This window comes from Protopterus annectens, chromosome 5.part0 (assembly GCF_019279795.1).
Source record: "Protopterus annectens isolate FY-2018-M chromosome 5.part0, PAN1.0, whole genome shotgun sequence".
In the NCBI taxonomy this organism is placed as follows: domain Eukaryota; kingdom Metazoa; phylum Chordata; order Ceratodontiformes; family Protopteridae; genus Protopterus; species Protopterus annectens.
The window spans coordinates 1,777,587,800-1,777,605,601 of NC_056735.1; the positions used below are offsets into that span (position 1 = coordinate 1,777,587,800).

Below are 17,802 nucleotides of genomic sequence, written 5' to 3' on the forward strand. Positions count from 1 at the left end.
GGAGAGAAAAAGTAAGGTTTGACTGAACAGATGAAGAGGAATCCCTTGAAGTGGAGGAAGGGAATCCCACTGCCAGTTATAGCCTTTTTAAAATAATTATCAGAACTCAACTGTCAGAAGTTATCTGGTGCCACAGAGGACAGGAAAGGAAAGATTTACTGGACCGCCAGTGTAGGGAGGGGAAAACAAATGAAGGGGAATATAGCAATTTTTTTTAAACACTGTCCTTGGTTTTGGGAAGACCACATTTTTGTCTTTCAATCACCCATCACCACTTTCTGAAATGTTGTTTGCCTGTGCCTTGCTACAATTGCTTATTCTATTTACTGAAAAAAGAATCTGAACTGGAAAAATTAGTTTCTATTACATTTTGGCAAAGATGATTTAAAAATCTTGATAACTCTCTGAATTACTTTCCTCTTTCATCAATGAGGTAAGGAGCATTAAAAAAACATCTTTATCCAGGGCACCATTCAATATCTCTGCTTTCACATCCTCTGGTAAATTCTGAGGATGCAGCCTAGCAAATCTTCTAATCACGGACCCAATGGTAGCTGCTCTAGAAACAGCATCAATAATGCCATAAGTACATTTTGGAGAATGTTTGGTTACCTAAAACACAAAAAATAATTATGAATTCAGAGATGCTTTAGTCCCTGAAGAAGGCAGGTTAGCAATTAGCTTTCTAATATTGTCACGGGAATCCAGCAGAGGTTAAGACATGTGAGCCTGACAAGTCTTTATTCTGAAGGCGAAGGCAGAAGAAGTATAAACTTTCCCCCAGACCTACTGAAAGCTTTTCCCAGACTGACAGAAGGAATACGACTAGCTGTTGTATAGAGTTTGGTAAACGCCAATTTTGATAGAGAAAATACTGCAAGGTCTGACCTAGGGTGAAAATGTAATTTGTGTTTATGGAGAACCTTATTTATTACACTTTCTAAGAAAGCTGGCTATCTGGCAAATTGCTGGCTGAAAAAGCATTCTTTAAGGCTGGCGACACAGGAGAAACAGCTGTAGGATGATGAAAATCCACCTGTAATAAATCATACAACCTTTGCTGGGATTCTTGTAATTAATTTTGTTTCTCCTAAAACAAGTCTTTCATTCTGGTAATAGTATCAGAAAAAGCTGACTATTCGGGAGAGGAATCTGAAGAATAACTTAGATTTCACTTGCTATGGAGTGGGAACTAAAAAAACACAGTAACTTTAATTCTTGTCCTTCAGACTGAGAAACAGAATCTGAGACAGGAAAAACTTTAAATGAGGAGTAGATTCAACATTTAAAAACTGAAAGGCTCTAAAAAGACTTTTATGATGAAAAGTTGGTTTTCATAATCCTCCCAATCTGCTTTAGATGAAGATAAATGACTAGCTTTATGTTTCTTTTATCTGGGAGACCCCCCTCCCCAAAAGAAAACGTGCAGTGTGGAGTACAGTCCCATCTCCCAAAATGAAGCTCTTCAGATCAGTTTAACAAACAAGCATCATCTAGTCCCTTCCCCGCTGTCACAGTGCGATTCTCCCTCATCCAGAATGAGTTCAGTCACCACATAAGGTGTGCCTGCCTTATCATCCAAAAGGAGTTCAGTTGCCACAGAGGGTGTGCCTGCCTTATCATCCAAAATGAGTTCAGTTGCCACAGAGAGTGAGCCTGCCTCCATCATCCAAAATGGGCAGTTCAGTAGCCACAGAGAACATGCCTGCCTCCCAGTCCTTTGTGGCTTCCCAAGAAGCAGCACCAGATCGATAAAGAGAAAATAAGTGGTCCAAGAAATACATGATGGCCACTGCAGAGTTACCCATTAGTTGCTGAGGTGAAGGGAAAGTCGTAGTGAGGACCAAAGCCTCCCTCTTAATTTCTCTTCTTGCATCTCAGGGAGGAAACTGTCAACCTGCTAGGACCTTGGTCCATATCCTTGCCGTAAAAGTATCTGACAAGCAGCTAAAAGAATCTTGAAGAGATGGTCTTGCCTCCTGGCTGAAAAGTTTTGAGGTTAAATGTTTTAATGACAACAACCAAACACACTAGCCCCAGCCCCTAACAATACTTTCTGAAAGCAAATTAACACTTTTCTCCACAAAAAGAACGATAAATTAGAAGGGAATCCTCACAGGGAACCAAGATCAACTGTCTACAGAAAAAAGGTGCATGACAAACGGAAAGTGTAGCTTAGGAAATGTCATTGAAACAACCCAAAACAAACAAAAAAAAAGTTTGAGCTAAAAATTTTTAGTGACAATCTTCAAAACCACAAGTCCTAGCTCTAACCACAGGTTTTGACAGTAAAGTAATTTTTTCCCAGAAATTCATTTGAAAGGCACTTCCCACAGGGGAATAACCAAAAAAGTATATAATATTTGATGTAAAAGCCTTACTAACAACAAATAAACTCACCAGGTTCTAGCTTCCAGTTCTAGCTTCTAGTGTAAACACTTGCCTCAAAAACAAAGTGGAAAGTATTCCCCAAGGGGCTGCTCAACTGCCCAGACTTGGAGGAGCAGTAGCCAACCATTGATCACTTGAAGCCACCAGGAAGAGCGCACTCTGACAGCAAGAAATTTGTAAAGTTTTGTCAGTCTAGCCACTAACTTTATATTGCCCATCTCAAGATGTACTGTGGGTACAGTGCCTGGAAGATGACTGGTCCGTCCAATCCTTGCCAGGATAAGTCCCCCATATAGGTTAGGCTACTGCAACAGTGATCCAATGATCATCATCCATTATTTAGTTATTGTAAATTACATGACAAGAAGTTAAAGAAAAAAACACTAATATCTACATCAGTTATGAAGGATAAGGCATATGAAGAGTTGTATGAAATGCTGGACACTAAGGAGGGAGAAAAAGACCTGTACCGATTGGCTAGACAGAAGGACCGAGCTAGGAAAGATGTGCAGCAGGTAAAGGTGATAAAGGATAATGAGGGAAACGTACTCACAAGCGAGGAGAGAGTGCATTGAGGAGATGGAAAGAGTACTTTGAGGGGTTGATGAATGAAGAGAATGAGAGGGAGAGAAGGTTGGATGATGTGGGGATAGTGAATCTTGAAGTACAATGGATTTGCATGGAGGAAGTAAGGATAGCTATGAAGAGGATGAAGAATGGAAAGGCTGTTGGTCCAGATGACATACCTGAGGAAGCATTGAGGTGTTTAGGTGAAATGGCAGTGGAGTTTTTAACTAGATCGTTTAATGAAATCTTGGAAAGAGAGAGGATGCCTGAGGAATGGAGAAAAAGTGTTTTGGTACCGATTTTTAAGAATAAGGGTGATTGCAGAGCTGTAGTAACTAGAGAGGGATTAAATTGATCAGTCACAGCATGAAGTTATGGGAAAGAGTAGTGGAAGCTAGGTTAAGTAGAGACGTGATGATTAGTGATCAGCAGTATGGTTTCATGCCAGGAAAGAGTACTACAGATGCAATGTTTGCTCTGAGAGTGTTGATGGAAAAGTACAGAGAAGGTCAGAAGGAGTTGCATTGTGTTTTTGTAGACTTCGAGAAAGCATATGACAGGGTGCCTAGAGAGGAGTTGTGGTATTGTACGAGGAAGTCGGAAGTGTCAGAGAAGTATGTAAGAGTGGTACAGGATATGTACAAGGGTAGTGCAACAGCGGTAAGGTCTGCGGTGGGAGTGACGGATGAGTTTAAGGTGGAGGTGGGATTACATCAAGGATCAGCTCTGAGTCCTTTATTTGCAATGGTGATGGACAGGTTGACAGAAGAGATCAGACAGGAGTCTCCATGGACTATGAGGTTTGCAGATGACATTGTGATCTGTAGTGAGAGTAGGGAACAGGTGGAGGAGACCCTGGAGAGATGGAGACATGCTCTAGAGAGAGGAGGAATGACTGTCAGCAGGACTAAGACAGAATATGTGTGTGAATGAGATGGAGGATAGAGGAATGGTGAGGATGCAAGGAGTAGAGGTGCCGAAGGTGGATGAGTTTAAATACTTGGTATCAATAGTTCAGAGTAATGGTGAGTGTGGAAGAGAGGTAAAGAAGTGAGTACAGGCAGGATGGAGTGGTTGGAGAAGAGTGTCAGGAGTGATTTGTGACAGACGAGTACCAGTAAGAGTAAAAGGGAAGGTCTACAAGAGGGTAGTGAGACTAGCTATGTTATATGGGTTGGAGACAGTGGCACTGACAAAAAGGCAGGAGTTTGAGCTGGATGTGGCAGAGTTAAAGATGTTAAGATTTGCACTGGGTGTGACAAGGGTGGACAGGATTAGGAATAAGTACATTAGAGGGTCAGCCAGATTGGAAGGTTTGGAGACAAAGCCAGAGAGGCAAGATCACGTTGGTTTGGACATGTGCTGAGGAGGGATGCTGTGTACATTGGGAAAAATATCCTAAGGATGAAGCTACCAGGTAACAGGAAAAGAGGAAGGCCTAAGATAAGGTTTATGGATGTGTTGAGAGGACATGCAGGTGGTTGGAGTGACAGAGCAAGATGCAGAGGACAGGAAGAAATGGAAACAGATGATCTGCTGTGGCGACCCCTAACGGGAACAGCCGAAAGAAGATAATGATCTACATCAGTCATGAATGCAGTTCTGCTCTACCCAGACAGAAAGCAAATATCAGTGTGAATAATGAAAACAGGACATTTATAGTAAAACTGGACAATGATTCTACTTTAAAAGACTAGGCAAAACCAGAAGTTAAAGACTAAAGACTAATGACATCCTATGGGATCAACTTATTGCAGTGTTAGCTTTTAAAATTTTAAAGTTAAATATGGAACAAAACATGCAGCAATTCTACAACATTAAAGAAAATGATAAACACAAAAAACCTAAATAAAGCTTTTACAAAACACAGTGATACACAAAGTAAACTGCAAACTTGAAATGATACACAAGCTGATAAAAGTCAAGAAGAAGAAAAATCTGAAAAACTTGTTAAACAACTCAAGTTGACAATGACAATGCAACTTGCATACCTCAACTAGATTAACAATGAATGTCTCTATACTCAACTGAATGACAGCATTAATTGCTTTGAGAAATGCTTTAGTGAAATAAATAACAGAAAATATGATGAAATAACACAACACAGGATGCAGTAACAAGAACAAGCACAGACTAACAGCTAAATGCCTCAAAATGATCAAGGAGGATAGTTTCACAAGCACTGATAAATAACGTATTAAGACAATGTCAATATGCACCAACCAATTAGCACGTATAACAAATAAAAGCTTATTTACTTAAGCAATAGCTGGTGTTTGGAAAATAACCTCAGTCAAGAGAAAGCAAGACTGTTCAAATTATAGACCAGTAACTTTATTGTCAACAGTAGCAAAACTCAGACAGATTCACTGCTTCTTTACTGCAGGTTGATAATACTTTTTAACCAGTCTGCAAGTAAATTTGACACAACAGGCCATTCATTATTTTCTCTACAAAACTAGGGAAGTCAAAGATGACCAGATACAAGCTGATGCAGTTTATAAACAGTTTTGTAATGCCTTTGACTATGCACACAATATACTACTGGTTCAACAATGATTACAGTTGAAAAGTATAGTTCTGTAAGAACTTACCATAACAGTAGATGTCCTACTGATCACTTTCACGGTGTCAAAAACTGTTAGGTTATCTCACCAGATAACTTGGATGACCGACCAGGGTACCAAAGCCAAAACCCTTCATAGATCCGTATGTCCAACATATGACCTAAGCCCACAGGCTAGGAGGGCAAAGTGTGATTGTATTAGACAGAATCCGTAACAAGGACCTTCACTCCCAGTGCCTCTTCTGTTTAAGAAGAATTGCACAATTTGCCAGTCCTCCACACTAAGAATTTACAGACACGGCTTTTCTTCCTCAACACATACTTTGTAATCCAGAAACTTAAGCTCCATGCCCAAGTTAAGATGGCAGACCCTACCACCCTCCCCCCTGACATCCTGCCTATCCCAAAGAAGTTAAGAGGCCTATGCCTGATATTATGTCTGCCCACACTCACTCATGGAGGTCTTGGAATCCACAGTACATCCAGTGCCTTCTCAGGATGTCCACTATCCCGACCCCACTGAAAGCCAGTACAGCATTTAAGGTTTACACATCCAAAACAGCTGATGCTACTGACAGTGGATATATGGGTGCTACTGACGGTGGATATATGGGGGCTCCCCACAGAAGCATCTCTGAAAGACCTGAAGGTATCCTGCAAATCCTAGTTAGAGAGGAAATACCATGATCTCTTATGAAGGTATGTCAAGGGTCAGAACTTCTGCATCTAGTGAAAGCAGATGTCTCAACTAAAAAGAAAAAGCAGAAAACAAAAAAAAGTTTCTTCTCCTCAGACATCCAAGGAAATGGAAAGGATGGATTTCTTCCGGGGCCTATTTAAGGCCAAAATGTCAATTAAGCCACCATTCTTTTGCAGCATCTACTCCTACTCCTGTTACATCCTAAAAGAGGCATTCAGAATCATCTTCTGAGGATGAGAAGACAGACTCATATTCTGATGAGCACTCCTTGGCCTACTCCTCTCAGACACACTATCCAGGTGAAGTGACTTCCGATGGTAAAAACTCACTTTATCCTGAAGACCACCACCACCCCCACCACCCCCAGGTGAAGAAGCTTCATTTGGGGAAACCATCTCTAATATGATAACACATTCTGAATGGGAATTAAAGGAGACTTCTGATGTGCAAAGGCACCCCTGCTCCTGTCCTGGTGCCTTTTCTCAGTGCCTCTGCATCCACCTCCACTGTTCCAGAGTCTAAGTCACCAGCTCCTATAAGGCCTGACAGATTTTATAAAGCTCTTGATGATTTAATGTTTTTGCACAAGAATCCCTTGGCAAATCTTTCTGTGTCTTCCACACCTGCAGACAAGCCTTCTAAGTGCCTTCCTGCTGCGAATGCCCTTCCTTCAGATAAAGCAGCACTGCAATGGATAGAGCGGAAAAGAAGTTAAACGCCTGTTCCACTTTAGCCTTCACAGCTCTGAACTATCAGACCCAAATGACAAATTCTGTCTATTTTGGGGAATTTAAATAAATCACTGGAAGCATATGGAGCAGCCAGACAGTAAGGTACAGGCCATGTCTATAGTGGCTCAGGTCTTGCAAGTGGCTAGACACAGAATTACATGCAGCTATGATGAAGTGGAAGCTTCCTCCAAACCAGCTGCTACAGGTTCCATTATTAAGAGGTATACCTAGCTATTCTCTCAGCCCCTACCGGAGGACAGAAAAGCGCACACAATTGCAGTATAAATGGTGCTGTCTGTCCCTTGCATGAGTGAGGGCAGGGTGCTACAATCCATAAGGATCACAAACACACGCCAGTGTTACTCTGCTGCTCCTCTAATTTCCAGTGGACAATGACCTACATAAAAGCAGCATTACCCCAAGCATCTTTTGGTTATTTTATAGTTGAAGAAAGTGAAAACTAATATATATATTTTTACATTTTTGTAGTAATTAGTTGAGTACTGAACATAGTTTAACATCCAAAACAGGAACAAGTGTGATAGTAGCCATACTGCTAAAATAACCTCTCCCACAAGGATCTTTCATTAAAAAATCACGTGCAAATATCTGTACTAAAGGTTTCTTTAACAACATGGTGTCTGCATACATCCTCACAAATGCAAACACTATTTTGTTTTTCAGTAAGCATTTCAACTTAGTATTTGTAATGCTCTCAATGAATGCAGACATTAATCCACCTACCACTGTCCTGCAGTAATATTAATGTATCAAAATGTTAATTTAACAGGTTGCTAATTCATTGTTTCACATTTCTTTACACAGTACAGTTAAACATAATTAGCAATTGTCAATTATATAATTGTGTTAACATTACTGCAGGACAGATCAATTATACTTTTGCAATCTGTGGACGTTGTACAAAGCTTTTAACTTGTATTACAAAACTCCTGTTAAAAATGTGTTTGCAATTATGAAGATGTCTGTGATGCTCTCGTTTTGAAAAACGGAACTGCAGTAAAAAGCACAGCACATGAACTTTAAGAGGACAAGCACAAAACACTGACAGTTTTTTTTCTGGAATCTTGCAACATAATTCTAACAAAATGGAAGATTCCTAAGAAGTCTGTAAGATTAATCCAGAAAATAATGGACATGTAGGAAAGGACCCTCTTCAGTAATGCTCTATCAAAAACAGTCCTGCTACTTGGTTCAACCTTGTAAAAATGTGTGCATGGATGACCAGGTTACAGTTTCACATATATCCAAGGCAGAGACATTTTTACAGACCTGTGAGAGATGCACTTATATAGCCAAACTGGAAGCAAAGCTCTCTTTACCAAAGACAGGCCTAGACAGTTAAGAGGAGAAGGTAAACACTTGCACCGCACCACACTCATCACATAGTCCCTCAAAACCTACACCACCAAAACACACACACAGAACCACAAAACACACACCTACATTCACGGAGGCTCTCCGTACTAATCTGCCCAAACAACAGAGACCTCCAAAGCAGAAATGCAAGCAACCTCCACCCCCCAACACAACCCAAATGACACAAAGTCCACATACTCAGTGTGCCACTCAACTACAGCACATAAGGCATAACGTACCCAACACTCTAGTCATAGGTGACTCTATAGTCAGGCACACTGATGTTCCACTCACCAGGCTAAACAAGGAAAAAGTTACTGTCAGCTGCCTGTCAGGTGCCAGGATCCGCCACATAATGCACGCACTCAGGTCACTCCACAAGTACAAATATGACTCTGTCATTGTCCATGTTGGTGTGTATGACCTGAGATGTACCTCCCTGGACTACATGAAAAGAGACATGGAGGAGCTCTCTGATCTTGTAGCCCAGGCCGGTATGACCCTAGCCCTGAGTAGCATCCTACCATCACCCAGAATGACACCACAGTACAAGGACAAAATGATTGACTTTAACAATTGGCTAAGCTTCTGGTGTCATTCTAAGGGAATCCAGTACCTGTCTGTCTGGGATGACATGATAGACAGACCACGCTGCTTTGTCAGAGATGGCCTGCACCCGTCGCCCTTGGGATTCCGGATACTGGCAAAGGCTCTTGCCACCCCTATAGTGACTTTTTTAGGCAAGGTTCAAATGACAAATTCACCACCATAACAGGTACAAGCAAGCAAAATCTGAGGGTAATGCTACTCAATGCTAGAAGTCTAAACCTCAAAATGCACTCACTCAAGGCACTCCTTAAAATGGAAAGCATTGACATCTGTGCAGTGACAGAGACCTGGTTCAAAGCTCCAGAGAGCACCCCTGCATTACCAGGCTATAATTCATACCACACCTTTCGGCCACCAAACCCAGACCGAAACACTAAAGGTGGAGGCGTGTCCATATTCATTAAGGATATCCACACCTCCAAGCTAGTTGCTCAGCATAATGCATCCGAGATTATCCAAGTTCAACTAACTCTGGGCAAAACCGCAATCCAGATTGTAGCTTGCTACAGACCCCCCACCATGCCCCAGGATTCCCACTCCTCTTTTCTTGATACACTGGAAAATATTAAGGTACAACCCAACACTCTAATAATGGGTGATTTCAACTATCCTACCATTAACTGGGAAAACTACTCATGTACCACCTCTTTTGCTCAACGTTTTCTGGAAATCATCAATTTCAATGCTTTGGATCAACTTATCCACACCCCCACCAGAGGCAGCAATATCTTAGACCTGGTCATCACCAACATGGGTGACCGGTGTTCCACACCAGAGGTCAGCTCCTCGTTGGCCAGATCCGACCACAAGCTAATCACCCTAGACATCCACATCCAGCTCCCAACCCGCATTAGGAAAACAACCGTAAAAAATGTCTCCAAAGCCAACTTCATGCTTCTTAAGACAGAAGTGGCAGACTTCATGACACCCAGGAAGATGGACAATAGAGGTACGACTGCTGAATCCTACACAAATGCACTTTATAAGTACTTACACGAGTGCATGGATCGTGCTATCCCTAACAGAACCACGATGCTATCCTCCAAAAAAAGGAAGCCAATCTGGTGGTCTTCTGCCATAAACAAACTCTACAACAGAAGAAAGAAACTGTTGCAAAAAAAAAAAAAAAAAAAAAAGAGTAAAATCCCACGATTGGAGGAACTCCCTGGTCAGCCTCAGTAAGAAGCTGAGATCCCTCATAAAATCCTCCAAAGCTAGTTGTGAAAACAAAATTGCCACTGATTCTAAAGACAACCACAAAGCATTCTATTGCTATATTAAAAATCTCAATGGCAACACTCAGATCTGCTCTGAGTTACAGCACAATGACACTAAATATACAGAACCAACTGATATTGCCAACATCCTGGCAGATAGGTTCAGTGCTAAGTTTACCCCCCTCTCACCCCCTAAAGGGTCCATCTTTATACCAGAAGAATGCAAAGTTCCTGTAATCACGGCTGCACAGGTAAAAACTTCATTCTCCAAAGCCAAGAACACAGCATCCATGGGACCTGACATCCCCCCAGGCTGCCTTCTACATGAACTACAGAATGAACTGGCACCCCACCTAAGTACCATGTTCAATCATAGCCTCACCTCAGGCTTTGCACCCATTGAATGGCGCACCGCAACAGTTATCCCACTCCACAAAGGGGGGGCCACAACAGACCCCGGGAACTACCGCCTCATTAGCCTGACGAGCCTAGTCTGCAAGGCCATGGAACGTATCATCATGGAACTCAAAGACATTGGAGATCTCCAAACCCTGGACCCCACACAGTTTGGGTTTGTAAAAGGCAGATCATGTCTCCTAAACCTGATAGACTTCTTTGAAGTAGTCACCAAGGCCATGGATGAGGGTAAGGTGGTTCACACAGCCTATCTAGATCTCGCCAAGGCGTTCAACACCATCCCACACTCTGGAATTATAGATAAACTCACTAAACTGGGTATAAACCCCTATATCACAAGACGGGTTGCCAACTGGCTTACTGAAAGAACCCACACTGTGAAAGTAGCAGACTCCAAATCAGACTTCAGACCAGTGACAAGTGGAGTACCACAGGGTTCAGTCCTAGGTCCTCTCCTGTTTGGTATCTACTTCTCTGAAGTACAGGCTAACACAGAAGGTCTTTGGCTAACTAAATTCGCAGATGACTGTAAACTAGGAGCCATAATTGAAACTTCTAATGATGTGGACATCCTACAAAAGGGCCTCACTTAGACAGATGCCTGGTGTCAAAGACATGGTCTCAAGCTCAATGACAAAAAGTGCATTGTCATCCCCTTTGGTAAAAATTCTGTACCCATGAAATACCACATAGGTGGTAGTCTACTTAACACTGAAAGTGTGATAAGAGACCTTGGGACACAGGTGGACAGTAGTCTCTCCTTTGATAATCACATCGCCAAAGTGGTCAGGAAATCCTTCTACGTGGCACACCTCATCACAAAAGCTTTCTCATCCAGAAAAATGAGGTCATTGTTCCCCTCTACTCATCACTCAATTAGACCCATTACAGAGTACAAAGCCCCTTTTTTATGTACCTCACAAGACATCTACAACTGGAAAGGCCGCAAAAATACCTCACAAAGAGGATTACTGGCCTCAGACAGACGCCTTACGCAGTCCGACGCAAAAAACTCCAGCTTTACTCCATCGCATATCGCCTACTCAGAGGCAACCTCTGCCTAACATACAAAGCTATGTCAAACCCAGAGCTGTTGGACATGCTCCACTTAAAGAAATCCCAATCCCTCCGAGCTACACGCTCTAGGGACCTAAACCTTGTCACCACAATAAACAGAACATGCTGGAGACATAGATTCCTGTCCCAGAGACTTCCCATACTCTGGAACAGACTACCTATCTATGTCAAACAGAGATCCTCATTAGCACTCTTCAAGAAAAATCTTGATGACTGGATGGGTAATAGGAAATTCACCCCGGGGATCACTTCTGTGGTTCTGCTTGACAGGGGCACAGGAAAATAATTTTCTTGGGTGACGAAAGCCAGGGTACATTTTTGGCTAGGCTTGTATAGGCCCTAGGGCCAATAGCCTAGTACCTACCTATGAACCTATGAGCAACAGCAGCTTCAAAAGAATGTGCCCAGATGGTTACTGGTTTTGATGCAGCTGTGTAATAAAAGTCAGAATAATGGGTAATTCAGTTGGAAAAGGTATCTTTAATCAAATGCAGGCCCCATCTGTCTTTCACAAAAACAATAGCTTGCCAAAATTGTTAATTCCACTAGTTTCTTTCAGGTAATATTAGAACTACTTACGGAAATCCAACCTGTGTAACCATCTTTCTCTTGTGCTCTCTTATTTCTTATTTGGGACAAGAAACAGAGAGACAGATGGAAAGAAATAAATTAACTTACTTTCAACATGAAATATGACTAGTTTTCATAACTAACCCACCTCTTAAAAAATGGTCAACTTGCTGCACACCAAGCCTTTTAAGCTAGAAATCCTCCTTGCTGATGTTAATGGCATGAACAAGCGACTTCCAGCACATAAATAAAGTACAAAGAAGAAATTGGTTCAAAGTGTGCCATTACTATCGCTACTTTTGTAAAAATAGAGTCCTACAACGAACAGATCAGAAGTTGTGGCAGAGACAGGGGCAGGATTCATTTCAGAAGGCTCCATTTTAATTTTAAATGCAAGAAGGATACAGGCAGAGATGCACAGCTTGTAGCACACAGGGATGAAGCTCACGACTTCAACTACCAAGTTTGAACAGCAGCTCAGAAGCTAGAACAGATGGGCAGAGGATTATGGTAGTGAGTAGCTTATGTTAGCTCATCCATTCCGGAGGGTGGGAGTGGTGGTTCCTGGATGGATAAATGTTTATGTGCAAGCAAAAGCTTGCATAACAATGATCAAAGACCTGCTGGATATAGACTTGGCACACCCAAACTGGAGATGACAGCTCTGATGTGGAAGCAAGCACATGTCATGGGAGGGTGTTCACATCAGCCACTGGGGTGGTGTTAGGACCAAATAAATGCCTCCACAACCTGTGCTTGGCATGATGTGTGCTGCTGACTGGAGAAGGCAGGACTATAACTCCTTATGTGGATACACTAGTTATGGTCATCAAGGGAACTCAGTCAGGGGGAGGGTGGGTAAGTCATACTAACTAGGATAAAGGGTGAGACCCTCTTTTTCCTGCAGGTAACATGCATACAAATGTGGTACAGACTAAAGCACCAATTACTATCATGGCTGTCTGGCAGATGGCTCTTGTCTCCTTACTAGGGATATTCATTATGGGTGAACAAATGGCACAAGTCCAAGTGGGGAAGCCTGATGGCTGACGGGTATAAAGGGAGATAAATATCCAGACAAAATACATGCAGAGACTGTAGAAAGATGCATTTCAATAGAATAATAAAAGAAACACTTTTACGGAGACTTTTTAGCAGTATGACAATCTTGAAAAAAATTTTAGATAAAAAAATGGTTAGCTCGCACAGCTTTAGAATGTTTTCTGCACACACACAAATTAATTTCTGGTTGAAAATCATCTGACTTCTTTCAAGATATGAATCATCTCCAAAATTAAGCTAATTACAATTAAAAGCAAATCCTTCATTCACAAAGGCAGAGGGTTTTGAAGTACGACTGCAGTAACGACATTTATTGCTGCGACTAGTGCTAGTCAGAGGGTGAGATGGATGGCAGGACATGTCACTCAGCTGTAGAGCAATGGTGGTCTTGCCCACAGTTACACTAAATCACATCTGAAAAAGTCTGAAAATCCTTTTTGGCCCTGAATCATTCTAGCTTAGAGAGAAGCATGAAATGGCAGAATACAGCTTCTGAGTCTAATGAAAGGAAGTGTCTGTCTTTCCAAATTAGGTGTGTGTAAATGGAACAGAATTTGCATTTCTGTAGCAGACTATTTCACTTGGGTATTCAACAAAAATGCATACTACAGAACAATTTAATCTGTCTTGCTCAGTAAGTCTGCCAAGAAGTTTTGCTTGCATTGCAGTTATACAGCCACTTTAATTAAATTGTAGTAACACATCCATTTCTAAATGTCCAATGCATCTACGCTGAACAGTATTCTTTATTTATTTACTCATTCCGAATTTGTTAGCCAGGAGAGAACACTCATCTCACAGGCCATTTTCTGGTTCAGCCCAGGTGTATAAAGAACATAATCAAGAATACTACCAAAAAAACTCTGGTTATATAAAACTAAAATACAAAAATACAAAGACGTTCTTATCAGTCTTGAGCAGTAAATTACAATGAGAAAATCAAAGGAAGCATTAACCAAGAACACATTCCTAGAATAGCCTTTTCACACAGAAAGTGTAAAGTAAAGGACAGCAGAACTTGTCTTGCATGAAGAGGACGGACTTGTCAGAAATGTCTAATTGGCATATTAAGGCAGGTGGGAAAGAGGAGACGCATTATCCCTTTCAAGTGATCCTACCTGCTGTGAAGCATTTACAAACTACATATCTGAACAGGAACTGTTTAAGACTGTGCCTACGCGATATGTAAGAAGTGTTTTCTTAAAGATTCTTGGGCGGCCACAGTGGTGCAGTGGTTAGCATTGCTGCCTCACAGCAAAAGGTTCTCTGGTTCGATCCTCGGCTGGGGTGCCTTTTGTGCGGTGTCTGCATGTCCTCCCTGTGGTCGCGTGGGTTTCCTCCGGGTGCTCCGGTTTCCTCCCAAATCCCAAAGACATGCTGCAGGTGGATTGGACACTCTAAATTGGCCCTAAGTGTGAGTGCATGTGTGTGTGTGCCTTCTGTGGAAGGTTGGGTGCCGGGCTGGCAACTCGACACTGTAAAACTCCACTGCCAATCATGAGCGGACAGGTGATCTGCTTTGGCGACCACCTAACTGGGAAAAGCCGAAAGAAGAAGAAGAAGGCAGGAAAAGATTCTGAGATCTGTGGCCCTAGGGTGAAGTTGTTGTGTGGTCAAGTGCAATGCGCACTTTGGTTGTTGATGTCTGCAGGGACATAATGTCGGGAAGGAGGAAATGTAGATGGTACTAAGAACTGAGAAGATATAGTCAGCTGGCAGAAATAGAAAAGTATTCAAGGTTAATGAGACTGAAAAGTAAAGAGCCTAGTACCACTTTTATTCAGCAAAGGATTGGTAGCCAGTGGGTTTTACTGAGTACTTGACAGGTGAGGTTTTGCCTTGGGAACCAGTTTACTGCTGTTTATTGCTTACACATCGATGACTACTTTGTTGTATACAATTGCCTTACAAGGACTCTGGCTATACAGCTGTCTGAAATGCCCACACTGCAAAAGTTAATGCTCTATTTTTTAAATGTATAGATGCAGAGCATTCTTCGCTAGACAGCACACACTGAATCCGTAAATATACCAAACAAGTTCCAGAAGTACAGAGCAATGCATCTTTCATTAAAATCTGTGAATGGATTTGGACAGTAAATGAAAACACATTGGCTACAGCCAAAGTAAAAGCTCTTCTACCAATGAAGGCAGTAAAAACCATAACAGATATAAGACTGTGGTAAACCTATTATACTTTCACTTTGTGGAGTCTTGCAGCAGGTCCCATCAACCCAACAGAGAACATGAGCCTTGAAGCCCAAGGGTGCACCCTTGCTGACACAGCTGGTAAGGCTACCACATACTCTAGAAACATAAAATGCTTATCCTGAGATCAAAATATTATGGTGAATGTAGAATCCATGATTACTCCCCAGAACTAGATCCAAATAGATGGCATACTGGTGGGCTTCTCCAGATGTATGAAAACAGGAAAACTGTTTTACTGCAGTTAAATGCTGATTTAATTATATGAAAGATATGGATGAGACGAGGGGAATTGGCCAAGCAATAAATAAAGTTAACAGATTTCTCTAGTATGCAAAAAACGGAGTTCTTAACTTTGTAAACAATGAAGCCGTGGAAAGGTAAAGGGAAGAATTGAGAGATGAAAACAAAACTGGCCAACTTGGAGCTAATGTAAGGATTTGGGAGATCACAGTGTTATTAGCAAACTTTACGAATGGACTCTGGAAGTGGGTATGGTGATTTTGTTTCCTCACCCTAGAGGGATGATGTGGCTCGGCATAACACGAATGGGAGACTGTCAAGCAGAAAAGGGCTCCCCTCATACTGGTGCTCTGCCTGCAATAAAAGAGGTGATAGGTGCACTATGATGCACATACAGGAACATAAGCATCTGTGTGATACAATTATATGCCAGCAAAGCACAGAGAAAAAGCACAAGAGAGTTCCTGGCAAATATTATTGGAACAATCACTGATAGCCAGATTAACACAGGGCTCCATAAACGATGCAGTACAGGGTGATCATAGTCCAGAAAATCAGTAAAGAAGAGTTACGGGTATATGGCTTCTCAAATAAATAAATAATTAAAATAAAATAGATAAAAAATGTTCTACTTAGAACCTTAGAAAATTCCTTAAAGGAATGGCAAGAAAAGATGCATAGGCAGGCATCCAGCATACCAAGTGCTAAAATCCAGAAACTGCGGTTTTAACAAAAGGTACACATTTTTAGGGATAGCATGCCAACTTGTCTCCGTTAAAATCCATCTGCTCATGAGGTCCACCACTGGTCTCAATTAAAATGTCCTTTTCTATGGGGCTAAAGAGAATCTTGAACAATTTCCTGCATCCATTTGTGGCCTGCATACCTACTGCACCGCTTTCCTTTATGAAGCTTTAAATAGCAGATACATTCTTACTGAAGACATTCCTAATTACTGCATGGGCAGCCCTGGACAGCAAATGGCAGTAAATAACACAATATGGAGTAGCAAAACTACTTCTTTTGAAGCACAATATAAAAGAAGGGCACTGCACTTTGGAACAGTAGTGCTGAGATTTTCAGCCAGGTGTTGTGCAACAGGAGACGGTAAACTCACTGTTCATGACCCATTTGTGTAGTTCACTCAAAATAAAATATGTCATTAGTTCATGCACAGTTTGAGATGGTTCTTCAAATGCAAATGAACGTTACAAAAATTAAATGAAAGCTAAAGTTGCTGCTGCTCAATACTCACCTCTGAACTGCTTCCTGTACTTGGTCCCAGCCTTTCAAAGACGCTAGGTCTTCGGGATGTGCTATCAGATATAGTCTTTGCATTTTCAACAGTAACTTTCCGTCGAATTTTGGACATCTTGCGCCGTTTGGGCTTGGGCTTCATATGAAAAATATACTATGATACTGCCTTTTAAATAAGAAGAAAATGTTAATGAACACCACACTTCACGAGCTCATAAATCATAATGTTGCACAACTATTGATACTTGCAAGATGCAATGACTCAAATGCTGGGATGGTATCTTCCACTTCCCATTAAGCATTACAAAATATATTCTTGTCTTAAATTCAACCGTTTAAATAAAACTGAGTTTTAGTGATTAACTACTATTTGCAGGTATGCATTTTCTCATTTTTCTAAAAATCAGCAGGTGTGATGTGATGCATTTTAAATGCTTCCTACTTTGCTGTTCTTTACTCTTATATAAATAGAAACAAAACTCAAATACTGAATATTACTTGAAAGCAAACATTTTGAAATTTACACACAAGAGCACACTTCTTGCAAACTAGGAAATAACAACCAACATTTAACACATATAATACTCCCCAAGTAGTACACAAGCATGCATTTACTGATCTTAAAATGACCTCCAACAACCACAGGTCAAGGGAGTGGCTTATCCGAACAAGAGCTGTATGGAAGAAGACTACTAGTGACCTACCAAGAAAGCCTCTTCATAACAAATAAGAGTTTGACATATAATTTTGACACTACAGTAAATTTTGGACTGGATTAATTCATTTACAGCTTGGACATTTCAATTATGTT

The 17,802-nt window shown here is 41.3% G+C and overlaps 1 protein-coding gene across 1 annotated transcript in view; it reads right to left on the reverse strand.

The window, feature by feature from the left end:
• LOC122802414 (zinc finger CCCH domain-containing protein 13-like) overlaps window positions 1-17,802 on the reverse strand; it is a 1,157,483-nt gene that overhangs the window by 994,417 nt on the left and 145,264 nt on the right. The window contains exon 4 of the mRNA XM_044072036.1: window positions 16,990-17,157. Within this exon, the coding sequence (XP_043927971.1) occupies window positions 16,990-17,133 (144 nt within the window). The 5' untranslated portion in view covers window positions 17,134-17,157. The remainder of the gene's footprint in view (window positions 1-16,989; window positions 17,158-17,802) is intronic.